Raw genomic sequence first — 25,000 nt, 5'->3', positions numbered from 1 at the left:
CCCCATCACACTGCCCCATCACCCCATCACACTAACCCATCACCCCATCACCCACCATTATCTTCAGCCCGGGGAGATGTTCTATTTCCGAAAGTGGGCGACGGGAGCTTCTGGGCGTGAGATATTGTTATGAGAGAGAGAGAGAGAGAGAGAGAGAGAGATAGGAACACCTCCCCCCCTCCCCGCCTCAGTAGCCCACCACCTTGACCTAATCCCTATAGGGGTAAATTCCCGACCTGATTCCCAGAGTCTCTTGAGTGGTAATTTTCCTCGTAACAAGATAACCTAAGATCACCTTAGAATTAATCTCACTTAAGTTACACCACAAGGGTCCAAAATGGCTTCCAAATTGCACTGAGACTCTACTGAGGTGTGATGGTGGTGCCAGACAGTGCCAAAAAGTGTCCAGGATATTGTGTCTTCAACTGTACATGTGACCACACCTGTCATTAACTACCTGTGTGTGTGTTAACTAATCAAACGCACACTTCATAAATGACCTCGTTAGATAATTTATTACCTACATCACATCCTTCATTAAATCAGTCAATTATGTAAACAGCTTCAGTTTATCTGGGATAAAATTTCTCTTCAGGACGACTAATTTTACCTCTTATGTCATGTCAGGTACATTGATTAGGTATTATCGGCCGCATGAACGAGTCACTGCAACACCGCGTCTGGCCCAGGTGAGATAAAATTTTAGGCTCTTTCTCTTATAATCCATTGATTATTTGGGACAAGGAACCATCGAGCGACCTTGTTGGCGTGCCCTGAGTAATTCTCTCTCTCTCTCTCTCTCTCTCTCTCTCTCTCTCTCTCTCTCTCTCTCTCTCTCTCTCTCTCTCTCTCTCCTCTCGCCTTGTTTTCCACTTTACTTTTATTTTTATATATATATATATATATATATATATATATATATATATATATATATATATATATATATATATATATATATATATATATATATATATATATATATACTAATTCGTAACACACACACACACACACACAATTACATATGCAATCCAACCTTTCTCCTCCCTTCCCCCCCACACGCAAAAACACACGCACCCTCTTCCCACCCCACACACATACACCCTCCCCGACACACATACACCCTCCCCGACACACATACACCCTCCCCACACACATACACCCTCCTGACACACATACACCTCCCTGACACATACACCCTCCCTGACACACATACACCCTCCCCGACACACATACACCCCTCCCCTGACACACATCCACCTCCCTGACACACATACACCCTCCCTGACACACATACACCTCCCCACATACACCTCCCCGACACACATACACCCTCCCCGACACACATACACCCTCCCCGACACACATACACCCTCCCCGACACCCCGGCAAGTGCACCTCGGCGTCACACGGTCGATAGCCGAGTCGACTTCACTATTTGCCCTCCCCAAGGTGACACAGCCTACCCACCTCAACCATCCCCACCCCCCGTCAATAACTACCTTAACCACCACCAACCTCCAACCACAACCCTTTCCCCACGTGTGTGTGTGTGTGTCTGTCTGTCTGTGTATCTGTGTGTGTGCATGTGTCTGTCTGTGTGTGTGTATGTGTCAGGTGAACAGTGTGTCCATTGGGGCGTGAAGTGATACCACGTATGACACCAACTCATCTCTCTTGGTGGAATAACATGACACAGTGGGTCGTTCTCTCTCTCTCTCTCTCTCTCTCTCTCTCTCTCTCTCTCAAAAAGGTTAATTTTGAATTTAACCAGAGAAGAGTATTGAAGCTCCTCCTCCTCCTCCTCATCCCCTTTCTCTTCCTCCTCCTCCTCCTCCACCCCCTTCTTCTCCCCCACCTCCTCTTCCTCCTACCGGTGTTATAAAGTCAGTTTACAGACCCCATACTGAGCACTGAGGCCTTCCTGGTCTTGCTTAAGTCTCCAACGATCAACGATAGGCTCTCAGAGACTCTCACTCACTCAACTCTCTATCCCAGTATATCCAGATCTTCTTATTCTCGCTATATCACAATGTGTACTCAGATCCCCTCTGTAGCCAACGAAGAGCGTCCTGATCTGTCTCGTGTCTCCTCTAGGTCAACACGCTGTAGCATCGAGGTGTTTAAATATTCAGATACTTATAAACCTGAATTGATTAGGTCTTTTCTGAACCTGGAGACTGACTTGGAATCCACGTTATAGGTGGGGGGGGGGTTATGCCTGTGTTTGTCCTCCCGTCTGTCCTCCTGTCCGCCCTCCTGTCCGTCCTCCCGTCCGTCCTCCCGTCCGTCCGTTAAGTAACTACTCATTCAATTTCAGTCGGATTTACTTCAAACTTGGAAGTTAATCTCATTATCAAGTATCGTCACAAAGTAATGAGTATTGCAGGTCAGGGTCACAAGAAGGTCAAAGGTCGATTTTAGGTCCCTAGTGAAGCCCAGGTCCCTAGTGAAGCCCAGGTCCCTTGTGAAGCCCAGGTCCCTCTAGAAGCCCAGTGGTCCCCTAGTGAAGCCCAGGTCCCCAGTGTGAAGCCCAGGTCCCAGTGAAGCTCCAGGTCCCTAGTGGAAGCCCAGGTCCCCAGTGAAGCCCAGGTCCCTAGTAGCCCAGGTCCCCAGTAGCCCAGGTCCCAGTGGCCCAGGTCCCTAGTGAAGCCCAGGTCCCTCAGGAGCCCAGGTCCCTAGTGAAGCCCAGGTCCCTAGTGTAGCCCAGGTCCCCTAGTGAAGCCCAGGTCCCTAGTGGCTTCCAGGTCCTTGTGAAGCCCAGGTCCTAGTGCCTCCAGGTCCCTAGTGAAGCCCAGGTCCCTTTGTGAAGCCCAGGTCCCTAGTGAAGCCCAGGTCCTCAGTCTCTATCATCACATAGGACGAGGTAAAATGGTTTCCATCATCCGTGTGTACCCCAGGTGTGTGTACTGGCAGGTGTGTGTACCCAGGTGTGTGGTACCCCAGGTGTGTGTACCCAGGTGTGTGTACCTGTGTGTGTACCCCAGGTGTGTGTTCCAGGTGTGTGTACCCAGGTAGGTATTCCAGGTGTGTGTATCTAGTGTGTACCCAGGTGTGTGTTCAAGTGTGTGTGGAATTTCAGGTGTGTTCCAGGTGGTAGTACTCTAGGTGTGTGTGTTCCCAGGTGTGATCTGTCTTTGTTCTCAAAATTTATGTGACTAATTGGTAATTTTCGTCCACTCTATTACTGATCAGTCACACATGTAATAACTGTACAGTATAAGAGAGAGTGAAAAACACTGATAAACTCGGTCAGTACAGCTACTTATCACAGCGTTGATTCAATATAAACATCAACACACACTACCAACACTGGAAGGTCCGTGACTCATCGGGGCAGCCTCTTACAGGATCATTGAATTCCACGAAAAACTCTCCTGGTGGTCATCAGTCTGGGGGAGGCCACACACTCTCAGGGTCAGCACTCGCAGGGTCTCCTGGGAGGCTCTTTACAATGACGAGTTTATGAGTGAGCAGAGTGCCAGAAAATACCTTGCATTTTCTATTAGCCTCCAGACCCCCAGGGGGACGGGCTACCTGTTGCTCAGAATGGTCTCCCTGACCACGCCCTGGAGGGCTACCTGTTGCTGAGACTGGTCGTGTGGGCCACGCCTTTCCGACCTGTTGCTGAGACCGGTCGTGTGGGCCACGCCTTTCTTACCTGTTGCTGAGACTGGTCGTGTGGGCCACGCCTTTCCTACCTGTTGCTGAGACTGGTCGTGTGGGCCACGCCTTTCCTACCTGTTGCTGAGACTGTTCGTGTGGGCCACGCCTTTCCTACCTGTTGCTGAGACTGGTCGTGTGGGCCACGCCTTTCCTACCTGTTGCTGAGACTGGTCGTGTGGGCCACGCCTTGCCTACCTGTTGCTGAGACTGTTCGTGTGGGCCACGCCTTTCCTACCTGTTGCTGAGACTGTTCGTGTGGGCCACGCCTTGCCTACCTGTTGCTTAGTAACTGCTGCTAGACTGGTCATTGTTCCCCTGAAGGCCAAGCACCTCACTGTGTGGTTGCGGCAGCGTTCATACTGTATCTGTTTACCCTCACTGGCGAGGAAGAGTTCTCAGTGTACATGAGAACGTAGAGTGGATGGATGGAAACAGAATGGCGTAGTGAGTGACCTTCCGGAGGTGGGGTTGAATGTAGGCAACACACAGGTAGACGATTACATAACCTTTTGGATACAATGAGTTAACCCTTCATCTACACGGATTCTTTCATTTATTAAATTATTTCTGCACACACACACACACACACACACACACACACACACACACACACACACACGACAGAGAGAGAGCGTGGATATCGACCCTGAGTCCTAAGGTTCTCTCTTTTTAGAGGTGGGTCTGGCGGTGGCTGGCCTTAAGACGTGGTCACTCACTTCTAGAAATGATCACTAGCATTCAGGCATGCCTAAAAGAGAGTGACCATGCCTGAAAGTGAGTGACCGTGTGTGAGAGTGACCCCGGGGTGTCTGTACAGTAAGCTGGTGGGCGCCCGGCGGCCAGATAGTGACTTGTGTGCTTGGCTCTTGTGGTTCTGATCATACACCTGAGTGTTCTTACACCTGCCTGCCTACCTTACCTAACCTAACCTATTGCAACCTGCTCTAATCTACTGCAACCTAACCTACCTTAACCTAACCAAGTTGGCTCTACAAAGAAAGAACAGAACAATACGATGCTGTTGTTTTTCACAGCCGGGAGAGTCTCTGTACCACCAGCCTGCCGTGACTACCTTGAATCTCCGCTCACGAACACTAGATACAGTCCAATATTGAGTGTTGTTAAGGAAACACATTGTAGCAGTCCCCTCCCCTCCCCTCCCCTACCCTCTCTTCTCCTCCTCCTCCTTGTTTACTGTAACGACGTGCAGGAGTTTCATTCACATTGTAGTAGTTCCCCCCTCCCCTCCCCTCCTTGCTGTTTACTGTAATGGTCTACAGGAGTTCCATTCGCGCCATACAGATACAGAATATTACAGAATTTTAATGAAGGTAATGAATGTAGGTGATTATAAGGGGCTACTCACCTCCTCCGTTCTTCTGGCAGAGATAAGGGAACCGCCACACTGAACCAAGACCGACAGCATAGCCGATGACAGCCAGGAGGTACTGCCACTTGCTGTCCCATGACTCGCGTTCCTCCCCCACGCCGTCGCCTGGTTTAGCAACGCTGGCCTGGATGGCGTCTCCTCCTGGTGGGGTTGACGTAAGGGCCCCGAGTTCCTCCTTCTCTGAACGGGTGGGACTCTGAATGGCCTATAGAGGAGACGAGGAAACAGATCTTAACTCAGGAACGAAGAAACTGCCTCAATAAGTGTGGACTTGGGTAAGCTGTTTGGTCAATCTGCAGTTAACGACATCGGGAGTTACTATTAATGTTAGGATCAATATTTATGGTTGAAATTGAAGGTTTAGGAGTAAGTGTTAAACGGAAAAATCATCGTTAATATGTATTCAGTTAATATCATTAATAATAACCTAACCTTTCCACCTCTCAATTGATTTCTCAACTAAAGTCAAAATTTGAATTACGATTTGTTTGTTTATCTTAATTTTTCTAGCGTTTAGTCCTGAATATCTTGTAGGTTTTTTTGTGTCATTTTCAAGATAATTTATACATATTCCTCTCTCTTCCTCTGTGTTAATTTACTCCTGCCCGTTAATGTGATTCTTTCTTAGCGGGATTGAGGTTAGTTTACAGCGTCCCAATCAGCGTCACTCAGGGTAATAGAGAGAGAGAGGGGGCAGGGAACACGTCAGTCAGTCGAGTGAGAAAGAGCTAAAAGTTTTTCACAAGTTGTAGGAACATTACCACCAGCGGGAGTTATGATCCAGAAGAGAGAGAGAGAGAGTGAGAGAGTTCTTGAGTCACTTGTAAGATATAACAGAAAGAAAGAAAGAAAGAAAGAAAGAAAGAAAGAAAGAACGAACATGAGTCTGAGCAAGAAAGTCATAAGTCCCATACAGTAATTAACAGTAACACAAACTCCTTTGATTTTTTTTTTTACATAATTTACAGAAAAAAATCCCTCAATAGAATTCTTGATTTATAGAACAAGTGTGAATGTCAAGTAATTAGTCGTTCATAAACATTCTAAATAGTATACCTGTGGCCTAATTACACAGGTGATGTTTTAAGAGAGAGTTAAGTGTAGTGTAGTGTAGTGTAGTGTAGTGTAGTAATCGTATTGTATTTTATTGTATTGTGTTGTGTTGTATTATATATTTGTATCAATTCAAAAAAATTATAAACCTGAAATAAACCAAGATATTGAAATGGTTTATTCGTGAGTAAAGTTGTATTTTTTCTCAGTCAATTTTATTCTACCAGGTAACACCATCACCTGTTATGTTATCAACCAGGTAACACTATCACCTGTTATGTTATCAACCAGGTAACACCATTACCTGTTATGTTATCAACCAGGTAACACCATTACCTGTTATGTTATCAACCAGGTAACACCATCACCTGTAATGTTATCAACCAGGTAACACTATCACCTGTAATGTTATCAACCAGGTAACACCATCACCTGTTATGTTATCAACCAGGTAACACCATCACCTGTAATGTTATCAACCAGGTAACACCATCACCTGTTATGTCTTGGCATAGTATAATAATATTTTGTTTTCCTCCACAGACATCTACGAGTGGGTGCCGTGTAGATACAGGCAGACAGACTTAACACAAACTAATTCTACTTCAGTCTTGTGAGTTACACCATTTATTATTGACTACATGAGGTGGCTGTCTGTAGCCCATTCTAAGTTGTATTTATTATTTAAGAACGATGGTTTAAGTATATATGTAACCCATTAAGAACGATGGTTTAAGGTATATGTAACCCATTAAGAACGATGGTTTAAGTTTTAACCCTTTGAAGACCATAATTAAAGCTCTATGAATATCAAGGAGTTAAACCATCATTCTAAAGGGGTTTAATTATTTTTTTTTCATTCACAAATATCTATAACGATACAGCACTAAGACATCCCCTTCTACACTACCGTCATGCAGGCTGCTACCTCGGGGGTCTGATGTATTATTGTGTTCAGGATGTGGAGTACAGAGTTTGACGAGCGTAAAATAATATGTACTTGGTAACTGTTCCGTGATGTCTTATACAAAAAACACATCATAATAAAAATATGTGTCCTACGAATGTCTTTATATAAAAATACGATTCATAAAATACATACTTGTAGGGAGTCTTGTATAAAAATATTGTATATCTTAAAATGTGCTATACAAAAGACATATTTCATATCATGTGTCTTATACCAAAAACCACATGAGACATTATGTGTCTCTTCATGCAAGTAACACATGCGTCTCAAGCAATACAGTATCCTCAAAAGTTAGTTGACAGAGGTGTACAGTACAACACCTGCCGAGTGAACCAACTGTGAAGATGGGACACCCTGTATAAAACCAATTTATTTATTTTTTTATGAAACAAATACAAATTATACAATAGTAATAATACTCGAGGTGGTAATTGAAACAAGAAACTCAATAATTTATCTTTTTAAAACATAAATTAACAGGTAAATAATTGACGGAAGTTTTCATATTAAAAATTATGGGATTTTTCTCGAGGTTTGTGTTAGATTAAATTTCCTGAAAGAGAATTTGGATGGAAATTTATATGACTGGTAATAATATGAAATTACGTCTTAGATATATGTGTCGATTTATATATATATATATACACACGTAAATATATACAGTATGTACGTAAATATCCGCCTATAAATGTAAATATACATATTCATCTACAGTATATATGTGATGGTGATACTATGTATAGATGTGTGGGAAGCCCGTCCTTGAGAGGTCATGCTGAGTGGTTGTTTCACTCACCACAGGCACCCCAGACAACCAATCACCACCTTCCTCACACCTACACTGTGTCGAGCCACGCGATTGGCCAGAAGAGCCATGCGTGCTCCACTATTGACTGAATGAGAGGAAGGACGTTGGCTCAACATCAATGACGTAATACACTTTTGGGGGTAACCTGTTGACCAACTAGTGTGACGTCACGTTTGATACCGAGTGATTAGTGACGTAAATTCTTCTTCTGTTGTCTGATTCGTTGATTGGTTAACACACCTCCAGCTTGTTATTGGCATTTAGGGAGTTTAATATTAAGGTGAAATAAGCTGGGGGGCTAATCTGTAGGTCACCCCATCCCATCCCCACCCTTCCACCCGTGCCGACACAAGATAGATTAACCTGATCAAAATTAAAACAAATAAAAATAAAAAATAATCAATTTCATCCGTATTATCAGGAGAGCTAAAAAAAAATCCCACACGTGAAAATAGAATAAAATAATAACCATCAGTCACCCAGGTATGACAGGCATTGGTCTCTAACGCAAACAGAAATCGTGGAATGGCTCCATCGGAAAACGTATTGTAAATCACCTACAGTAGAGATGAACAGACGTGGAGGGGCAGTGGCAGGAGGGAGAGAGGAGAGCTATGTATATCTGTTAGCAGTGTGTGTGTATGTGTGTGTGTGTCTGTGTATGTGTGTGTGTGTGTGGGGGTCTTGTCTCCTCCATCATTCGTATCATTGAACACATCATAAAATTCCCACAAAATATCCAAACAAAACAAACGTGAAATAAGAAAGAGATTTTTTTTCCCTTTACTTAAAAAAAAGGAATTTCCTCACCGTCTTCAACCAGATATTTTCTTCAAGTTGAAATATGATTTTTTTTTTCGATATTATTTTATGAATATCGGGATATAAAACTTTTCTGTTACGATAGATAGACAGACAGACAGACAGACAGACAGACAGACAAACAGAGAATGAAAGCAATAATAAACAAGAAATTAAGTACGTGAATAATAAGAGTACTGTAGTCAATGAATAATTAAGTATTTTTCCTGTTTGTTATTTAAAGTAATAAATAAGTCACTAGATTTCTTTACGGTACAAAGATGGAACGATACTGTTTCACGGATCCAGGGTGTATAGGAGACGTTAATAGTGTGTTTATGTATTTATAGGAGACGTTAATAGTGTGTTTATGTGTGTATAGGAGACGTTAATAGTGTGTTTATCTGTGTATAGGAGACGTTAATAGTGTGTTTATGTGTGTATAGGAGACGTTAATAGTGTGTTTATGTGTGTATAGGAGACGTTAATAGTGTGTTTATGTGTGTATAGGAGACGTTAATAGTGTGTCTGTGTGTGGAGACGTTAATAGTGTGTTTATCTGTGTATAGACGTTAAGTGTTCTATGTGTGTATAGGAGACGTGTTAATAGTGTGTCTGTGTGTGTATAGGAGACGTTAATAGTGTGTTTATCTGTGTATAGGAGACGTTAATAGTGTGTTTATGTGTGTATAGGAGACGTTAATAGTGTGTCTGTGTGTGTATAGGAGACGTTAATAGTGTGTTTATCTGTGTATAGGAGACGTTAATAGTGTATCTGTGTGTGTATAGGAGACGTTAATAGTGTGTCTGTGTGTGTATAGGAGACGTTAATAGTGTGTTTATCTGTGTATAGGAGACGTTAATAGTGTGTTTATGTGTGTATAGGAGACGTTAATAGTGTGTTTATCTGTGTATAGAAGACACAAAAGGCTCTAAACTGACCTTGTTAGGACAAACGTTTTTAAAGGATTGATTTTGACCGATAAGTAAATGTATAAATGTGATCGTTGTATATGGGTTTATGACGGCAGGGTGTTGCAGTGTATATAGTGTTGCCAAAGCTATGAACGGCTACAAGAAGTTTTACGGCCGCAATAACTCAAACTCGGTGTCTGGCTCCCTATTGGACCTTACAGTGACCAATCAGAAGACGACGACAAACCTGCCGTCATATAAGGCAAGTATGTACGTTTATGGCGTCAGTTTGATCCTCCTCTCAGAGTTGGGAGTTATGAGTCTTGGTCCACTTTTATTATTTCAATTGTCTCCTTAAATCACGTTTTAGTTTTTAGCGAGATTGATTTTTTTTTAGAAAACCTTCGCTTTTTCATTATCAGTGCAGTTAGGTTGGTGAGGTCTTCTAACAATACTTTTGCTGCTTGTTTTTCATATCAACTAAGGTTAGTTTAGGTTAGGTTTAATTTTGAAATAACCACTTTTTAACACATTTGCCAAAACTACAACAGTGTCCACTGTAAAACACGGTGAAATTGCAGCATTTTTAATACGTCTTCTACGAAAAATCGGCGGCGGGTCAGTCATCCATAATTACCCCTTGAATAAATTACAGTCCACTTGCCCTTAATCCACTCTACAACCTCGCTCAGATGACGTCACCAGTGACCTAAAACCACTCTGACCTCCTGACCTCACCTCGAGAGATGCCTTGACCTCTGACCCTTGTGACCTGAGAAACATATAAGCTTTAGAACACGTCAGGGTGAACATATACCTAAGCCAAGATTGTACACTGTAACTTCTCCTATTTTCTTTAGTAGACAAACAAACAAACAGATAGAATGATATACAGACAGACAGGCAGACAGACAGACAATCAATTAGGTTGTTCGATAGATTAGATAGATAAGGAGACAGACAGTGAGACAGATTTCAAACAGATAGATATACAGACAGACAGACACAGAGATAGATAGATAGATAGATAGATAGGCGTCATATTACCACTTAAGGTCTCTCTCTACCTGTGTGTGGCCGCACCTGAGGTATATTAACGGGCAGGTGTGATGTGTTTACCTTGGCGGAAGACCTTTAAATAATGTTTGATTACTTGATCGATTTCTTCTTATTCTTGTTGTTGATCTTGTTCTTCTTGTTCTTCTTCTTGTTCATCTTGTTCTTGTTATTGTTGTTCGTCTTTTTTCTTCTTTCTTCTTGTCGTTTACAGTTGTTACTTGTTTTTGTGTTATTGTTGTTATTCTTTTTTTTTATTTATGGTGTTTCTCTTGTTGTTGTTGTTCTCATTATCACTCCCTACATCACCCCCAGAGAGGACCTTAGTGATTCCCCTCTCATGTGTTGCATCTACTCAGTGCCAGAACTTGTTGTAAATGTAACATTGATAACACCAATATATATAAACAGTGTATATATATGTAGTGTTTGTGTGTGTGTGTGTGTACATAGACGGGAACAGGTAGATACAGTCATAGCTTTAGAGAGTTCATCTGTGCTTCTCTCTAAACGATGGATTCACAAACTCTTGCTTGACAATCGTGAAGGCAAAACAAATCTGTTCTTTCCTGTTTCAAGGTATGGGAGTGTCGCCAGTGTCAAGGAGGAAGGAAGTGTCAAGGGAGTGTCAAGGAGGAAGTAAGTGTCAGGGAAGTGTCAAGGAGGAAGGAAGTGTCAAGGAGGAAGGAAGTGTCAAGGAGGAAGTAAGTGTCAAGGAAGTGGTATCTTAGGCCAAATGGTAACACAGCAGGTAGTCAAGGTACAGCCTCATACCGGAGACGGATAACTGTGTTTGTACTGTAGAGTAGAGGTGGCCTAATTTTATCAAACTTAACCTAATCTAACTTAACTTACACTAACCTAATCTAAAACTAACCCAACCCAACCTAACCTAACCCAACCTAACCTCCTGAGAAATGGAAACTCAACCGACTATGGTAAACCGAGAGGAAACTTTGACCAAAAAAAAACCGTTTTGGGTGAGAACTATACCAGGGGGTAGAGGGAGAATTCTTGAGAGCTGCCAGCCAAGTATGAGCTTCGGGAAGGCTTTGTCGTCTTGGGCTTTGTAATCCAAGAACTCCTCGCTTTTCCTGCGGCGGTACCAGACGATAAGGAGGTTGTGGCTCTTTCTCACTTTCCCCTCTTGTTAAAGTGACTCTCTTTCTCTCTCTTTCTTTCTCTCTGTTTGACTTTTTTTTTCTCTCTTTCTATTTCAGGAAGAAGGGAGAGCGAGAGAGAGAGGGGATTTGATATTTCATTTAGAAAATCTTTCCATCTGAGAGAAAGTCGTGATTGTGCCTCTTGTATTATCAGAACTTTCGTGAGAGAGAGAGAGAGAGAGAGAGAGAGATAATACACTCTCACCACAAGAAAGATTCGACACTACAGGTCTTAACTCTTCGTGCTCTTAATCGTCTCATTTTGCCAAGATGTTCACGGCATCTTGGAAGTCTTCCCTCAAGGTCTTATTCGTTTCCTCTTCGAAAATCCTTCAACGCCCTCAACCTATTACAAAGTTGTTGTTGTTTCATTATTATCCTCTTCTCCCTCTTTGTTATCTCTGGTCCTCTTTTCCTCTTACTTCCGCCCTCAAACACAGGTATTTTTTACGTATTAGTCGGTTTGGGTCACTTGTTTCAGATGTCCTCGAACACTTACGGTTGTTAGCAGATGAATAGTCAACCAACACCTGGAATTCATCACACCTGGTCTTGATTAATGTCCAGATGTGGTGAGTGTGGATGTGAGGCTTCTCCATGGTGATATATGATGAATGAGCATCTTGTGCCTGACGTTACACTGACGAGTTAGCTGTGGTAGTGTTGACGTCCATTGAATAAAATTGTGATGAAATGACAGCAGTTAAAGAATGGTTCAGTGGTGGTGGGAGGCAGGCACACCAAGCTAAGCAGTGGCAGTATCAAGCGAGGACACTAATTGGTTCTCGTGCAGGTTAACAAAATTATATCCACCTGAAACCAGCAGCTGACACTACATATACTCTGAGGTTGAAGCTGGACCGTCATGCACAGTTATAATGATGTACTCAGTAACACTAGTCAGCCAGACAAGTGATGGGCTAGCCTAGAGTCTTGTCATGTGTAGCCCGACTCACGCCTTGTCCCCAGTGTCCCAGTAGTGAAGGCTTAACACTGTATTCAATAGTTAACAAGGCAGATAAAACAATACCTTACCTCACACAGTTTCTTCTGCTGTTGGTTTGAGATCTTGAGAGATGAGGAATCATGCCTTAGACCTGGGTTCTCCGGTGTTACTGATCTAAGTGCTGTCTCCCATTACTTTGAGGATATTTTGTTCATGTGTCGACCCCTAAATTAAGCAACAACTTCGGTAAACGTGTTAAACCTTGTATCATTGTGCTGTTAAGGAGGACGGCAAATATCACTCCCATACTAAAAATTCTACTGTTTTTTTATAACGTCAATATGAAAAGGTAAAGTAGATGTCAGAGGCATGACTGCTCGATAGGGACAGTGTGGATACAACACACTTTATACTGAGCCTTCGGTGCATAAGGCCAGTACTGTACTCGACCGCCTTAATATCCCCAAATTGTAAACGTAGGTATCCATTTACAGCTGGGAGAACTGGGAACCGAACTACCGACCCTGAACAGGAGGCTAACACTGTATCCACCCGACCGTCGCACTTTTAACGTCAGTGTACCGGCCAGTTTAAATTACTCGAATTCTACCAAAGGTTTATGAACGTCTCTTAGTCGTCTTTCTAAACACATCAAGAGCTCTCATATCTCTCGTAAGAATCAGTTTGGCTTCCATCTGAGCCTCAGGTATCACACACACACACACAGGCTCTGTACGGACCATGAGCAGGAATAATTTTATCCTCCAGACTTGATCTTAAGAGGACCGCGACATATTAGCATTGATTTCACTCCACGGTTCTTTCTTGTTTATTTATTGATACTTTAACTAACTGCATCCAGAGGTGATATCGGAGATTGTCTTAACGTCTAGTCTATGGTGTATCGGTGCATTGGGTCCACTATGATTCGTTTTCGAGTAACATGTGGTGCAGCTTTAGTAATGGACACCTCCTAAATGCCTTCAATCTCCGAGCTATTAACCCTCTTTCCTCCCTCCCCTAATCTCCCCTGCTAGGAGTCTTAAGCCGTCCTCTTTCCCCTGTTACTCACGACCTGCCAGAGACCCTCATGTTTCTTCCCCAGCCTCTCACAATCTCTGGACGTCCTTCCTCCTCGTACCTAACCGATCAAAAAGTCTCGGTAGGAAAGTTTGGGTGATGGGTGAAACAAGCGGGAGGCTGTGTTAGGTGCGGGAGGCTGGTGGGGAGGTGCGGGAGGTGCTGGAGGAAGGATTATGAGTCTTGATAGAGGGTCTTCACCGTGGTCTTTTCTACACTGTTTGTTAACCGAGTCTTTGATTTCGTCTCACATTAAGATTAGACAGATAGACACCCCAGCTTACTTCACCTGAAGCTTAGACGCTACAGCTTATTTCACCTGAAGATTAGACACCCCAGCTTACTTCACCTGAAGATTAGGCCCCCTAGGTTATTTCACCTGAAGCATAGACACCCTAACCTAACCTAACCTTGGTAATATTTTTTTAACCTACTCTCTATAATTGTGAGCTTAAAAACTGATTATAGAAAGTTATATAGAAAACATTGATAAATTATGAATTAAAAATGGACTAATGAAGAAGAGGTTACAGAAAAATACATGATGGCTGTATTGTGTACCCGCTGTAAGAGAGTTACAGTTAAGGGAAGTCGTCTTGTCTGTTTTTGAGCGGTTACAGTGGTAGAGTGAAAGTTTACAGTGGTGGAGTGAAAGTTTACAGTAGTAGAGTGAAAGTTTACAGTGGTAGAGTGAAAGTTTACAGTGGTGGAGTGAAAGTTTACAGTGGTAGAGTGAAAGTTTACAGTGGTAGAGTGAAAGTTTACAGTGGTAGAGTGAAAGTTTACAGTGGTAGAGTGAAAGTTTACAGTGGTAGAGTGAAAGTTTACAGTGGTAGAGTGAGAGTTTACAGTGGTAGAGTGAGAGTTTACAGTGGTAGAGTGAGAGTTTACAGTGGTAGAGTGAAAGTTTACAGTGGTAGAGTGAAAGTTTACAGTGGTAGAGTGAAAGTTTACAGTGGTAGAGTGAGAGTTTACAGTGGTAGAGTGAAAGTTATGGTAGAGTAAAAGTTTACAGTGGTAGAGTGAAAGTTTACAATAAAGGAGTAAAAAAAAAATAAAATAAATTATCAAAATATATAAAATATAATTAAATTGTCTATATATCTGAGATTACTAATTAAAAAGAAAATAACTAACTGAGAATCAAAACAAAATTATAATAACTAAAAAAATTCAGCGGTAAAAAAAAAATGAGATGTTTCGTAAAATATTTTTGGTCTGGGATTAAAAATTGTTGGCTGTCAAGGAGAGGTTCAACTCGTAGCCCTCCTCCTCCTCCTCCTCTTCTCCTTCTTCTTCTTCCTGCTCCTCTTCCTCCTCCTAATCCTCCTCCTCCTCCTCTTCTTCTTCTTCTTCCTCCTCCTCCAAATGTCATGTGTGTGTGTGTGTCTGGGTGTGTGTGTGTCTGGGTGTGTGTGTGTCTGGGTGTGTGTCTGGGTGTGTGTGTGTCTGGGTGTGTCTGGGTGTGTGTGTGTGTGTGTGTGTGTCTGGGTGTGTGTGTGTGTCTGGGTGTGTGTGTGTCTGGGTGTGTGTGTCTGGGTGTGTCTGTGTGTCTGGGTGTGTGTGTGTGTCTGGGTGTGTGTGTGTGTCTGGGTGTGTGTGTGTGTCTGGGTGTGTGTGTCTGGGTGTGTGTGTGTCTGGGGTGTGTGTCTGGGTGTGTCTGGTGTGTGTGTGTGTGTCTGGGTGTGTGTGTGTGTGTGTGTGTCTGGGTGTGTGTGTGTCTGGGTGTGGGGTGTGTGTGTGTGTCTGGGTGTGTGTGTGTCTGGGTGTGTGTGTGTCTGGGTGTGTGTGTGTCTGGGTGTGTGTCTGGGGTGTGTGTCTGGGTGTGTGTCTGGTGTGTGTGTGTGTCTGGGTGTGTGTGTGTCTGGGTGTGTGTGTCTGGGTGTGTGTGTGTGTCTGGGTGTGTGTGTGTCTGGGTGTGTGTGTGTGTCTGGGTGTGTGTGTCTGGGTGTGTGTGTGTCTGGTGTGTGTGTGTGTGTCTGGGTGTGTGGGTGTGTCTGGGTGTGTGTGTGTGTCTGGGTGTGTGTGTGTGTGTCTGGGTGTGTGTGTGTCTGTGTGTGTGTGTGTCTGGGTGTGGGTGTGTGTGTGTCTGGGTGTGTGTGTCTGGGTGTGTGTGTGTGTCTGGGTGTGTGTGTGTCTGGGTGTGTGTGTGTCTGGGTGTTGTGTGTCTGGGTGTGTGTGTCTGGGTGTGTGTGTGTGTGTGTGTGTGTGTGTGTGTCTGGGTGGGTGTGTCTGGGTGTGTGTGTCTGGGTGTGTGTGTGTGTGTGTGTGTGTCTGGGTGTGTCTGTGTGTGTGTGTGTGTGTGTGGTGTTCTCGTTGTCAAGAGGTCATGGATTCACCTTAAGTGGGAGTTACACCGTGCGGGAAAGGGCCTTTACTGTGCTTCACAATACAATCACTGGGTGTAGGTCTGTTCCTTCAAGCAGAGGTCAGCAAGAGAGCGTAAGGGGGCGAGAGGGGTGGGCCAAGGTATTCATCGTAGAGGTCACATTGGGTCAACTGTTGTTACTGCTTGACCCGAAACTCATGGTATAGTTTATCTTCGTAATTCACTGATTTTTTTTTTTTTAGCTTTTTTTCGTTTTGGGAATGGGTTGGTTAAGGTCGATGGTGACTGCCTGTGTGAAGGAGCAGACCTGCCTTATTGCAGCAGCGGGTGGAGGCAACATCTACTAACTTACGTCCTTCTTGCCCTCAGCAACCACTTCGGTCTTTACCACTGGTGTTTGTATCAGCTGACGAGAAGAATAATAAGAGACCAAATTGTTTAAGTCAAATTAATTCATCCTTGAAAGAAATGCAAAATTAAAACAAAAGTATTCAACGCTGTAATCAAATGAATATACAACTATATATATATATATATATATATATATATATATATATATATATATATATATATATATATATATATATATATATATATATATATATATATATATATGTAACCATACATACAGAGTTAATTTATGGTAAGGAAGGTCTTTTGTTTTAGCTGAAATATACAGGAGCGTGTTAAGACCTCACAGCTGATGGTCTTGTTTACCTCAGCTAAGTCACTGAGGAAGGTGTCTCAGCCTCTCGTAACATCAGTTGATAGATAAACTTAAAGGAATAATTCTTGGTAGGAACTGAAGATAAATATGTGTATAGTGAATGGTGGTGATGGTGATGGTGGTGATGGTGGTGGGGATGGTGATGATGATGGCGATGATGATGTGGAAAGTAAAAGATAAGAAATAGTAAAGAGAGAAAGATAGTCAAGTAAAAACTATTCGAGTTCTCATACGAATAGTAAAGCCAATTAGAATGGATTGACAAGTCGCCATGATGAAAGAGAGAGAGAGTTTAATTTACTCGATTTCTATAATAAATAGTTTATTTATTTATTTTTTAATGAAACTTGTATGTTGCATCGTCCATCAGTTGGGGTCAGTGGTGGTGAAGGTGAATTTGGTAAACATTGGTCGATATAATGGGTTGTAGACGAAACACAGCAACCAAATCTAGCTTTAATAATGCCTTGTTTGGTTAGGTTAGCCTTGTTTGGTTAGGTTAGCCTTGTTTCATTAGGTTAGGTTTGGTTCATGTTGTCTTTCATTGAACATAAACAAAATGGCGTATTTCTCTACAAGTTTCACTAAAATTATAAATATTAAGAAAATGTTATAAAGAAATAAATTTTATAAAAATTAAAAAGCTATTCAAGACAATTTTTTTTCATAAGTTACTGAAAAAACACAGAGACAATGTGGTGCGTAGGTTATGGGTGGTGAAGGGCTGTGGTGGTAGGTTATGGGTGGTGAAGGGCTGTGGTGGTAGGTTATGGGTGGCGAAGGGCTGTGTGGTGCGTAGGTTATGGGTGGTGAAGGGGCTGTGTGGTGGATAGGTTATGGGTGGTGAAGGGCTGTGTGGTGGATAGGTTATGGGTGGTGAAGGGGCTGTGTGGTGGATAGGTTATGGGTGGTGAAGGGCTGTGTGGTGGGTAGGTGATGGGTGGTGAAGGGACTGTGTGGTGGATAGGTTATGGTGGTGAAGGGGCTGTGTGGTGGTAGGTGATGGTGGTGAGGGCTGTGTGGTGGGTTGGTGGAGGGTGGTGGTGGGTGGTGAAGGCTGTGTGGTGCGTAGGTTATGGGTGGTGAAGGGGCTGTGTGGTGGGTAGGTGATGGGTGGTGAAGGGGCTGTGTGGTGTGAGGTTATGGGTGGTGAAGGGCTGTGTGGTGGGTAGGTGATGGGTGGTGAAGGGGCTGTGGTGGGTAGGTGATGGGTGGTGAAGGGGCTGTGTGGTGCGTAGGTTATGGGTGGTGAAGGGCTGTGTGGTGGGTAGGTGATGGTGGTGAGGACTGTGGTGGGTAGGTTGGTGGTGAAGGGCTGTGTGGTGGAGGTGATGGTGAAGTGTGGTGGGTGGTGATGGTGGTGAGGACGTGTGGTGTAGATGGGGTGAGGGTTGGTGGGTAGGATGGGTGATGTTGGGTAGGATGGGTGAAGGGACTGTGTGGTAGGTTATGGGTGGTGAAGGGGCTGTGTGGTGGGTAGGTGATGGGTGGTGAAGGGACTGTGTGGTGGGTAGGTTATGGGTGGTGGGAAGGGGCTGTGTGACGGGTAGGTTATGGGTGGTGAAGGGGCTGTGTGGTGGGTAGGTGATGGGTGGTGAAGGGGCTGTGTGGTGGGCAGAGACTTAACTAAAGATTCAACTCAGTGTATGAACTTAGTAGCTGTGAGGCGTTATAGTTACTGAGTCAGTTAAGATGACGTTCACTGTGACAACGTGGTGAAGGAAAGTTTATGAATATATTGTGTGTAAAGTTTTCTTCAGTAGATCCATTTCACGTTGAACAGAGATGTTAGACATAATAAGATGCATACATATATTCACCTTAAAGCTGAAAAACATGAAAATTAAGTTAGGGCCAAATAATATAGGTTTATATTCAAAATAGCGTTTATAATCAATGAAAATATTTAACTACATACATGTAAACAATGTTAAAGGGTTAAACAGGGATAGGTGCGAGACACAGAGAGCAACAAGAGAGGAGTGAGGCGACGGAGTGACCATACCAGGGTGGCGGTGAGGGAGGGTGCTACACATATATACACACACCTATTATTGACAAGATAAAACAACTCATGCATATACTGTACGTAGACGACCTTCTACAAACACTTAAGAACTGGAAATATATGATATTTCAAAAGAGTATGGACGGATAGTGACCTAGTGGAGACAACAGCTTTAATTTGGAGAATTTTCGTGACGACCTGGTGAAGACGATCGAACCTCAGCCGCAAGGTGACCCCCACTACTTTAAGACACCAGCCCAGGGGTTCACACATAACTAGACACTGTCCCTGGAGACTAAATGTACACTGGAGACATTAATAGTGTATTTGTACATCTAAAAATCAATCGTAAATTAAAATCAGGGTCGTATTAGAGATAAGAAATTAACATAACACTGATTTATATAACGCAAAGGTGTTATAAACATCTCCGTTGTACAGGTATACTCTCCAGACACACCACAACACCACCTAGTCAACTCATCCCCTGAACTGGACCTTTCAGGGCTCATCTGAGGGTTAGGGCCCCCACCTCTGAATCCACTATGTAATTTTAGTTCGATTAATTATATCCTATCACACTCACATTAGGATAATTAAGGAGTTTGGCTCTGTAAACATCTGAGTTATGAGAGGACTGGGGTCTAATAGAACCCAAATCGATCACAACTGGAACCCAACCGACCTTCAGTTGAACCTTGTAATGTAGCTCACGTCTACAACACATCCATTGACTACAGGAGCTACAATCACTAAACAAAATCACCTCCCAATATGTGTTCAAATTTTCCAGTCCTCACATACACGTGATTAAAAAAACAGTTTATATCAAGTAATTTCAAAAGACTTTTAGATATTATTTTTGTTTTGAATTTTATTTGTATATTTATTAAAGGAAATAATGTAATGCAAAATGTCAAATGCGAATAGTTAAGAAAATTTGAACAAAGTATAAAAATCACCTGAAGCAGAAAAATAGGGGGAGAATTGTTCTACTTAAAAACTATTATCTAAAAAAAGTACAAACTGATGGTATGGTGTTTATGGTGTTATACAGTGTTAATGGTGCTATATTATGTTGTCTATGGTGTTGAATTTTGGTGCTTATGGTGTTATGTTATGGTGCTTACGGTTTTTAAGGTGTTATAGTTAAGTTCAGGCATTTAAAGTTGGCATGAATGTCTTCCTTACACACACACACACACACACACATTATGCCAACATTGTATCTCTGAACCATCGACTATATTAAATGTTATTAAGCAGAAACCAACTGTGACGGACGGACGGACGGACGGGTAGGAGGGACGGCCGGGCGGGAGGACGGACGGATGGACGGACGGGCGGGAGGAGGGGCGGACGGACGGGTAGGAGGAGGGACGGCCAGGCGGGTGGGAGGACGGACGGACGGACGGGTAGGAGGAGGACGGCGGGGGAGGACGGACGGGGAGGAAGGGAGGACGACGGGCGGAGGAGGGAGGGAGGAGGGCGGCGGACGGACGGACGGGAGGACGGACGGACGGGAGGAAGGAGGACGGGGCGGGCGGGAGGGAGGGAGGATGGACGACGGACGGGCGGAGGGAGGGAGGATGGACGGACGGGCGGAGGGGGGAGGGAGGACGGACGGAGGGAGGGAGGGAGGACGTACGGGCGGGAGGACGGTGTTTCCTACGTCTTCTGGGTTATATCTCACTGAAGGCGGGACAAAACACTAGTAAATTAGCTTCGAATTTTTGATGCAAATATTTCAGAGATAGTTTATTAGACTAATTTGTTATATGTGAAATTTAACGTTTACAAAATTAATTAGATGTGAGTGGGTGTTGGCCTAGTGACCTTCACACATGACCTAGTTTCCTCAAAAAATGGGTCAGTCCTGCCCTGGGCGCCAAGCTCAGCCTTCCCCGCAAGGGTCGTTCATAGAGGTTGAGTTAGTTTTGACATGGTTCGTTCACACACACACACACACACACACACACACACACACACACACACACACACACACTTTAACCCTCCTACGTGATTTTACAGCGAGAATCACCACCACCCCTCCCACCACCTCCTGTTAGTGGTAATTTCAGCGCCCGCCCTTCGCCGTCCCCTCCATTACCACCTTGGCAGCTTCCTAATCACCTTCACCTCAGGTTCACGGCTCACCTGCGGCGCCCAGCAACAAGTGGGCCACAAATTTCTACCTGGTGAAAAGCTTACTTCGTCTTTATTCTGTTTGCTTTGTCGTTCAGGCGTGGTCTTGGGGTCATATTTGAAGTCATAGGGTCGTATTTGAAGTCATGGGGGTCGTATTTGACGTCGTAGGGTCGTATTTGATGTTATGGAGTCATATTTGAGGTCATGGGGTTGTATATGAGGTCGTGGGGTCGTATTTGAGGTCGTGGGGTCGTATTTCAGTTCGTGGGTGAGGTTAGAACGTTTGTAAAGTGAGTAAAGTTACTTATCGTTACTTATGGTAAGTGAGACAGATGGTTCCTTGTTACTTAGCAGGTAGTGGGTTACTCCGTCACCTTGGTGTGTGTGTGTGTGTAAGTCTTTAAGTGCAATGTGCTTGCACGTGCATGTGTATACACGTGTATGCATGAGTGTATATCACGCTAAATAGAAATAATCACCAACTAAACTTTAAAACTAACTGACGTCACAGAGGGATATAAATTTTGCTTATTATGACTACAAGTTAATGGAAATTAATTCTAATAGGTTAGGTTAGGTTAGGTGGGTTAAGTTAGACCAGTCAGAATTTCCCCCCTAAATTTTTGGAAGTTTTAGCTATTAGACAATTAATTCTATTTAGTGTAACATACACACATATATATATATATATATATTTGTGTTTTGGGATATATCTATATCGTATATACAGTATATATACCAGTGCTTCACCATCGTACTAACCTGCCGATGAAACACCCTGAAAAAAAGGCTACTCATTTTGGACAATTTCTAACAAAAATTATATACAGTATATATATTAGTGATGGTTCATGCCTGACCATCAAGTAGTTGAAGAACATCACGACCACACACTACAGCTGCTGCAGTATTCTGAAGGTGCAGGAGGCGGCCGCAACAACAGGGGTCAGGGTCACTAACACTACCTCAAAAACACTACATTTACTCATAACCAACCGTGTTCAGTCTCTCTCTACTCTTTATTATTCAGACTAAATCATCCTTCACTGAATGAACATTTGTTTCCTCTAAATAAGTAATGATTAGTGTTGTTTTTTGAACCTCCAAACGTCTGAATAACAAAAATGTAGACAGTATGATATTTTGGGGGAAAGCAAAGCGAGCTCAGGCCTTCAGCCGCACAGACAGACAGAGCCGAGCAGCAGTGAGCGGTGCGTGGAGCGTTAGTTAGTGAGGCACACCAAAAGCTGAACCATTTTATGAAAAAATAATTTATTTTCATGTACAATCCTGGTGAGTGTGCACGAGTCTGGGGAGGTGCGAAAGGTTAGGGGAGATGTGCGACAGAGGGTAGGGGAGATGTGCGATAGAGGGTAGGGGAGATGTGCGATAGAGGGTAGGGGAGATGTGTTATAAAGGGTAGGAGAGCGCGCGGTCGTGGGTTACCTCAGTTCATCAATAACACAATGTGCAGTCTATCACACGGTGAGCATTCTGGTGGTGGTGTGCACGACAACACAGAGGCGAGGTGCTTGGCTGAGCCGAGGGTGAGTGGGTGGGTGTGGAGCCAGTGGGGCGGGTTTCTGGGGGCACCGGTCCTGCCGTCATTTACCCATATAAATCTTCAATTCTTTGACGGCTAAGTAATACTGGGCTTTTGATTGGTGGCAGACTCAGACTAAAAAGAAAAACTGTGACCTCCTTCTCGTCACCTGAAGTCCTCTGTGGTACTGTTCATGCCCTCGCCCATGCCTCCGCCACCACTGGTCAACACCACGTTCTGAGGCGTCACCCTAAATCATCTCTCGACTGGCTACGAGGGGTATAGTGAGGCCAACCAACCCTACCAAGCTGGGGGGGGGGAAGACCAAATTGGGAAGAGGGTATCCTACTTACTTCCTCTGGGATCGTCACACTCGTTGTCCTTTTCTTCACACTTGTTCTTCTCTATAGAGGAAAAGGGGAAGATATAGAGATTGCAGGGTTATCAGAGTAAACAATGAAAAATGTTTGAAGTGATAGATAAAGGTCTTGTTTCTCTGGGGGAAGTTGACTCTATGGGACGGGGAGGCGGCTAGAGGAGGTGGGGGAGTTACTACAAGGAAAGAGAGAGAGAGAGAGAAAGAGAGAGAGAGATAGTGTTGACGACTGTTTCTCTATCGCCAACACTATAATAACAAAAGGTTAACCACTACTGAAGAACTTCCTGAAAATGAAACATAAGAGAAGCTGCTACCTGTACCTCAAGAGAAGAAAAGATTCAGTACATCTTTACAAACGTACAGTTATAGTTGTAGTAAATAAAAGACAGTTTTTACAAGGGTCTCCGTACCACAACAACACACTCTTAACACACTCTTAACACACTCTTAACACACTCTTGATATTACTCTTTTCATTTGTCGTCTCCTGGGCAGTAAATGTCACACGACTGGCCCCACAGTTAACACACCATTGTAATGATATATAAACCAGTTAAACACTAAGATTATCTGGAGAACAATACTGGAAATCAATAAAATAAGGAAATTGAGATACTTAGTCACTAATGATGGTAATAATGATATAGATATTAATAGGTTAAAAGTGATGGTGTGAGGGCCAGAGGGAGACAAGATAATTAAATGGGTGAATAACATTAATTTAAAATCGTAGTCAACATCTGGAAAGACTAGTTAATATACAAGCCGAGTGGAGGGCCATGGTCGCCAACCCTCAGGCACAGAGAGAGAGAGAGAGAGAGAGAGAGTGAGAGAGGGGGGACACAGAGAGAGAATGAGAGAGAGAGAGAGAGAGAGAGAGAGAGAGAGAGTGAGTGAGAGAGGGGGGGACACAGAGAGAGAATGTGAGAGAGACAAAGAAAGAGAGGGGTAGAGTTCTACTGATCCACCACTATCGATTTCATCCGGGTATTTTCCTCGTCAGCTCATCGTCAGCTCATCGTCAGCCCATCGTCAGCCACGGGTCATTGAGTGGTGTCCTTCTCCACTGTTAAGAAAGGCCGTCTCATAAGCCTCGTCTACCGGGAGCTTCGATCACCAATACCTCAGTCGTTCATCACCAAAACCTCAGCCGTTCATCACCAAAACCTCAGCCGTTCATCACCAAAACTTCAGCCGTTCATCGCCAAAACCTCAGCCGTTCATCGCCAAAACCTCAGTCGTTCATCACCAAAACCTCAGCCGTTCATCACCAATACCTCAGCCGTTCATCACCAAAACCTCAGTCTTTCATCACCAAAACCTCAGTCGTTCATCACCAAAACCTCAGTCGTTCATCACCAAAACCTCAGTAGTTCATCACCAAGCCTCAGTCGTTCATCACCAAGCCTCTAACAAGTATTTTAAGGTAGTTTGAACTATTCCAGTTGTCTGATTGGCCAAGTTGTGTGATGTCTTATACTTGGTGTTGCTGTAGCTTTAATCACACTCCTCCCCGACACCCCTCCCCGACACCCTCCACCTCCCTCCCCGACACCTCCTCCTCCCCGACACCCCTCCCCGACACTCCTCCCCACACCCTCCCCGACCTCCTGACCTCCTCCCCGACCCCTGACACCCTCCCTCCCCGACACTCCTCCCCCCTCCTCCCCGACCTCCACCCCGACACCTCATACATATGCGTCATGTTGTTAGACTTCACTTAAAAGACCATAACAGCTCTGAAGTGAGGTGGGGATGAGTTTCTCCTCCTCCCTCCTAATCCTTCTACTCACTCCTCTCTATATCCCCTTACCCCAATCCATCTTCCTCTCACACCCTCCTCACCTCCTCCTCACCCCTCCTCTCCTCACCCTCCTCACCTCCCTCCTCACCCCTCCTTTCTCACCTCACCCCTCCTCACCTCCCCTCCTCACCCCTCCCCTTCTCACCCTCCCCCAAGGAATATATATCAAGGAACCACTAAATCCCATCATATTTCGGATAATTTTTCCAATACAAAA

At 43.8% G+C, this 25,000-nt stretch overlaps 1 protein-coding gene across 2 annotated transcripts in view; it reads right to left on the bottom strand.

Moving 5' to 3' along the window:
- LOC121854687 (sodium-dependent neutral amino acid transporter B(0)AT3-like) overlaps positions 1-23,004 on the bottom strand; it is a gene marked incomplete at its 5' end in the record, with an annotated part of 57,895 nt that extends 34,891 nt beyond the window's left edge. The window contains 3 exon segments of one of the 2 annotated variants that reach the window (XM_042349390.1): positions 5,030-5,258; positions 16,527-16,580; positions 22,954-23,004. In XM_042349390.1, coding sequence (XP_042205324.1) covers positions 5,030-5,258; positions 16,527-16,580; positions 22,954-23,004 — 334 coding nt within the window. 2 annotated transcript variants of the gene reach the window in all.
- Between the last annotated feature and the right edge of the window lie 1,996 nt (positions 23,005-25,000).

The sequence above is a fragment of the Homarus americanus genome, unplaced genomic scaffold (assembly GCF_018991925.1).
Source record: "Homarus americanus isolate GMGI-L3 unplaced genomic scaffold, GMGI_Hamer_2.0 scaffold53233, whole genome shotgun sequence".
NCBI lineage: Eukaryota > Metazoa > Arthropoda > Malacostraca > Decapoda > Nephropidae > Homarus > Homarus americanus.
Note: the sequence above shows the minus strand (reverse complement) of the source record. Positions and strands in the feature narration are given on the sequence as shown.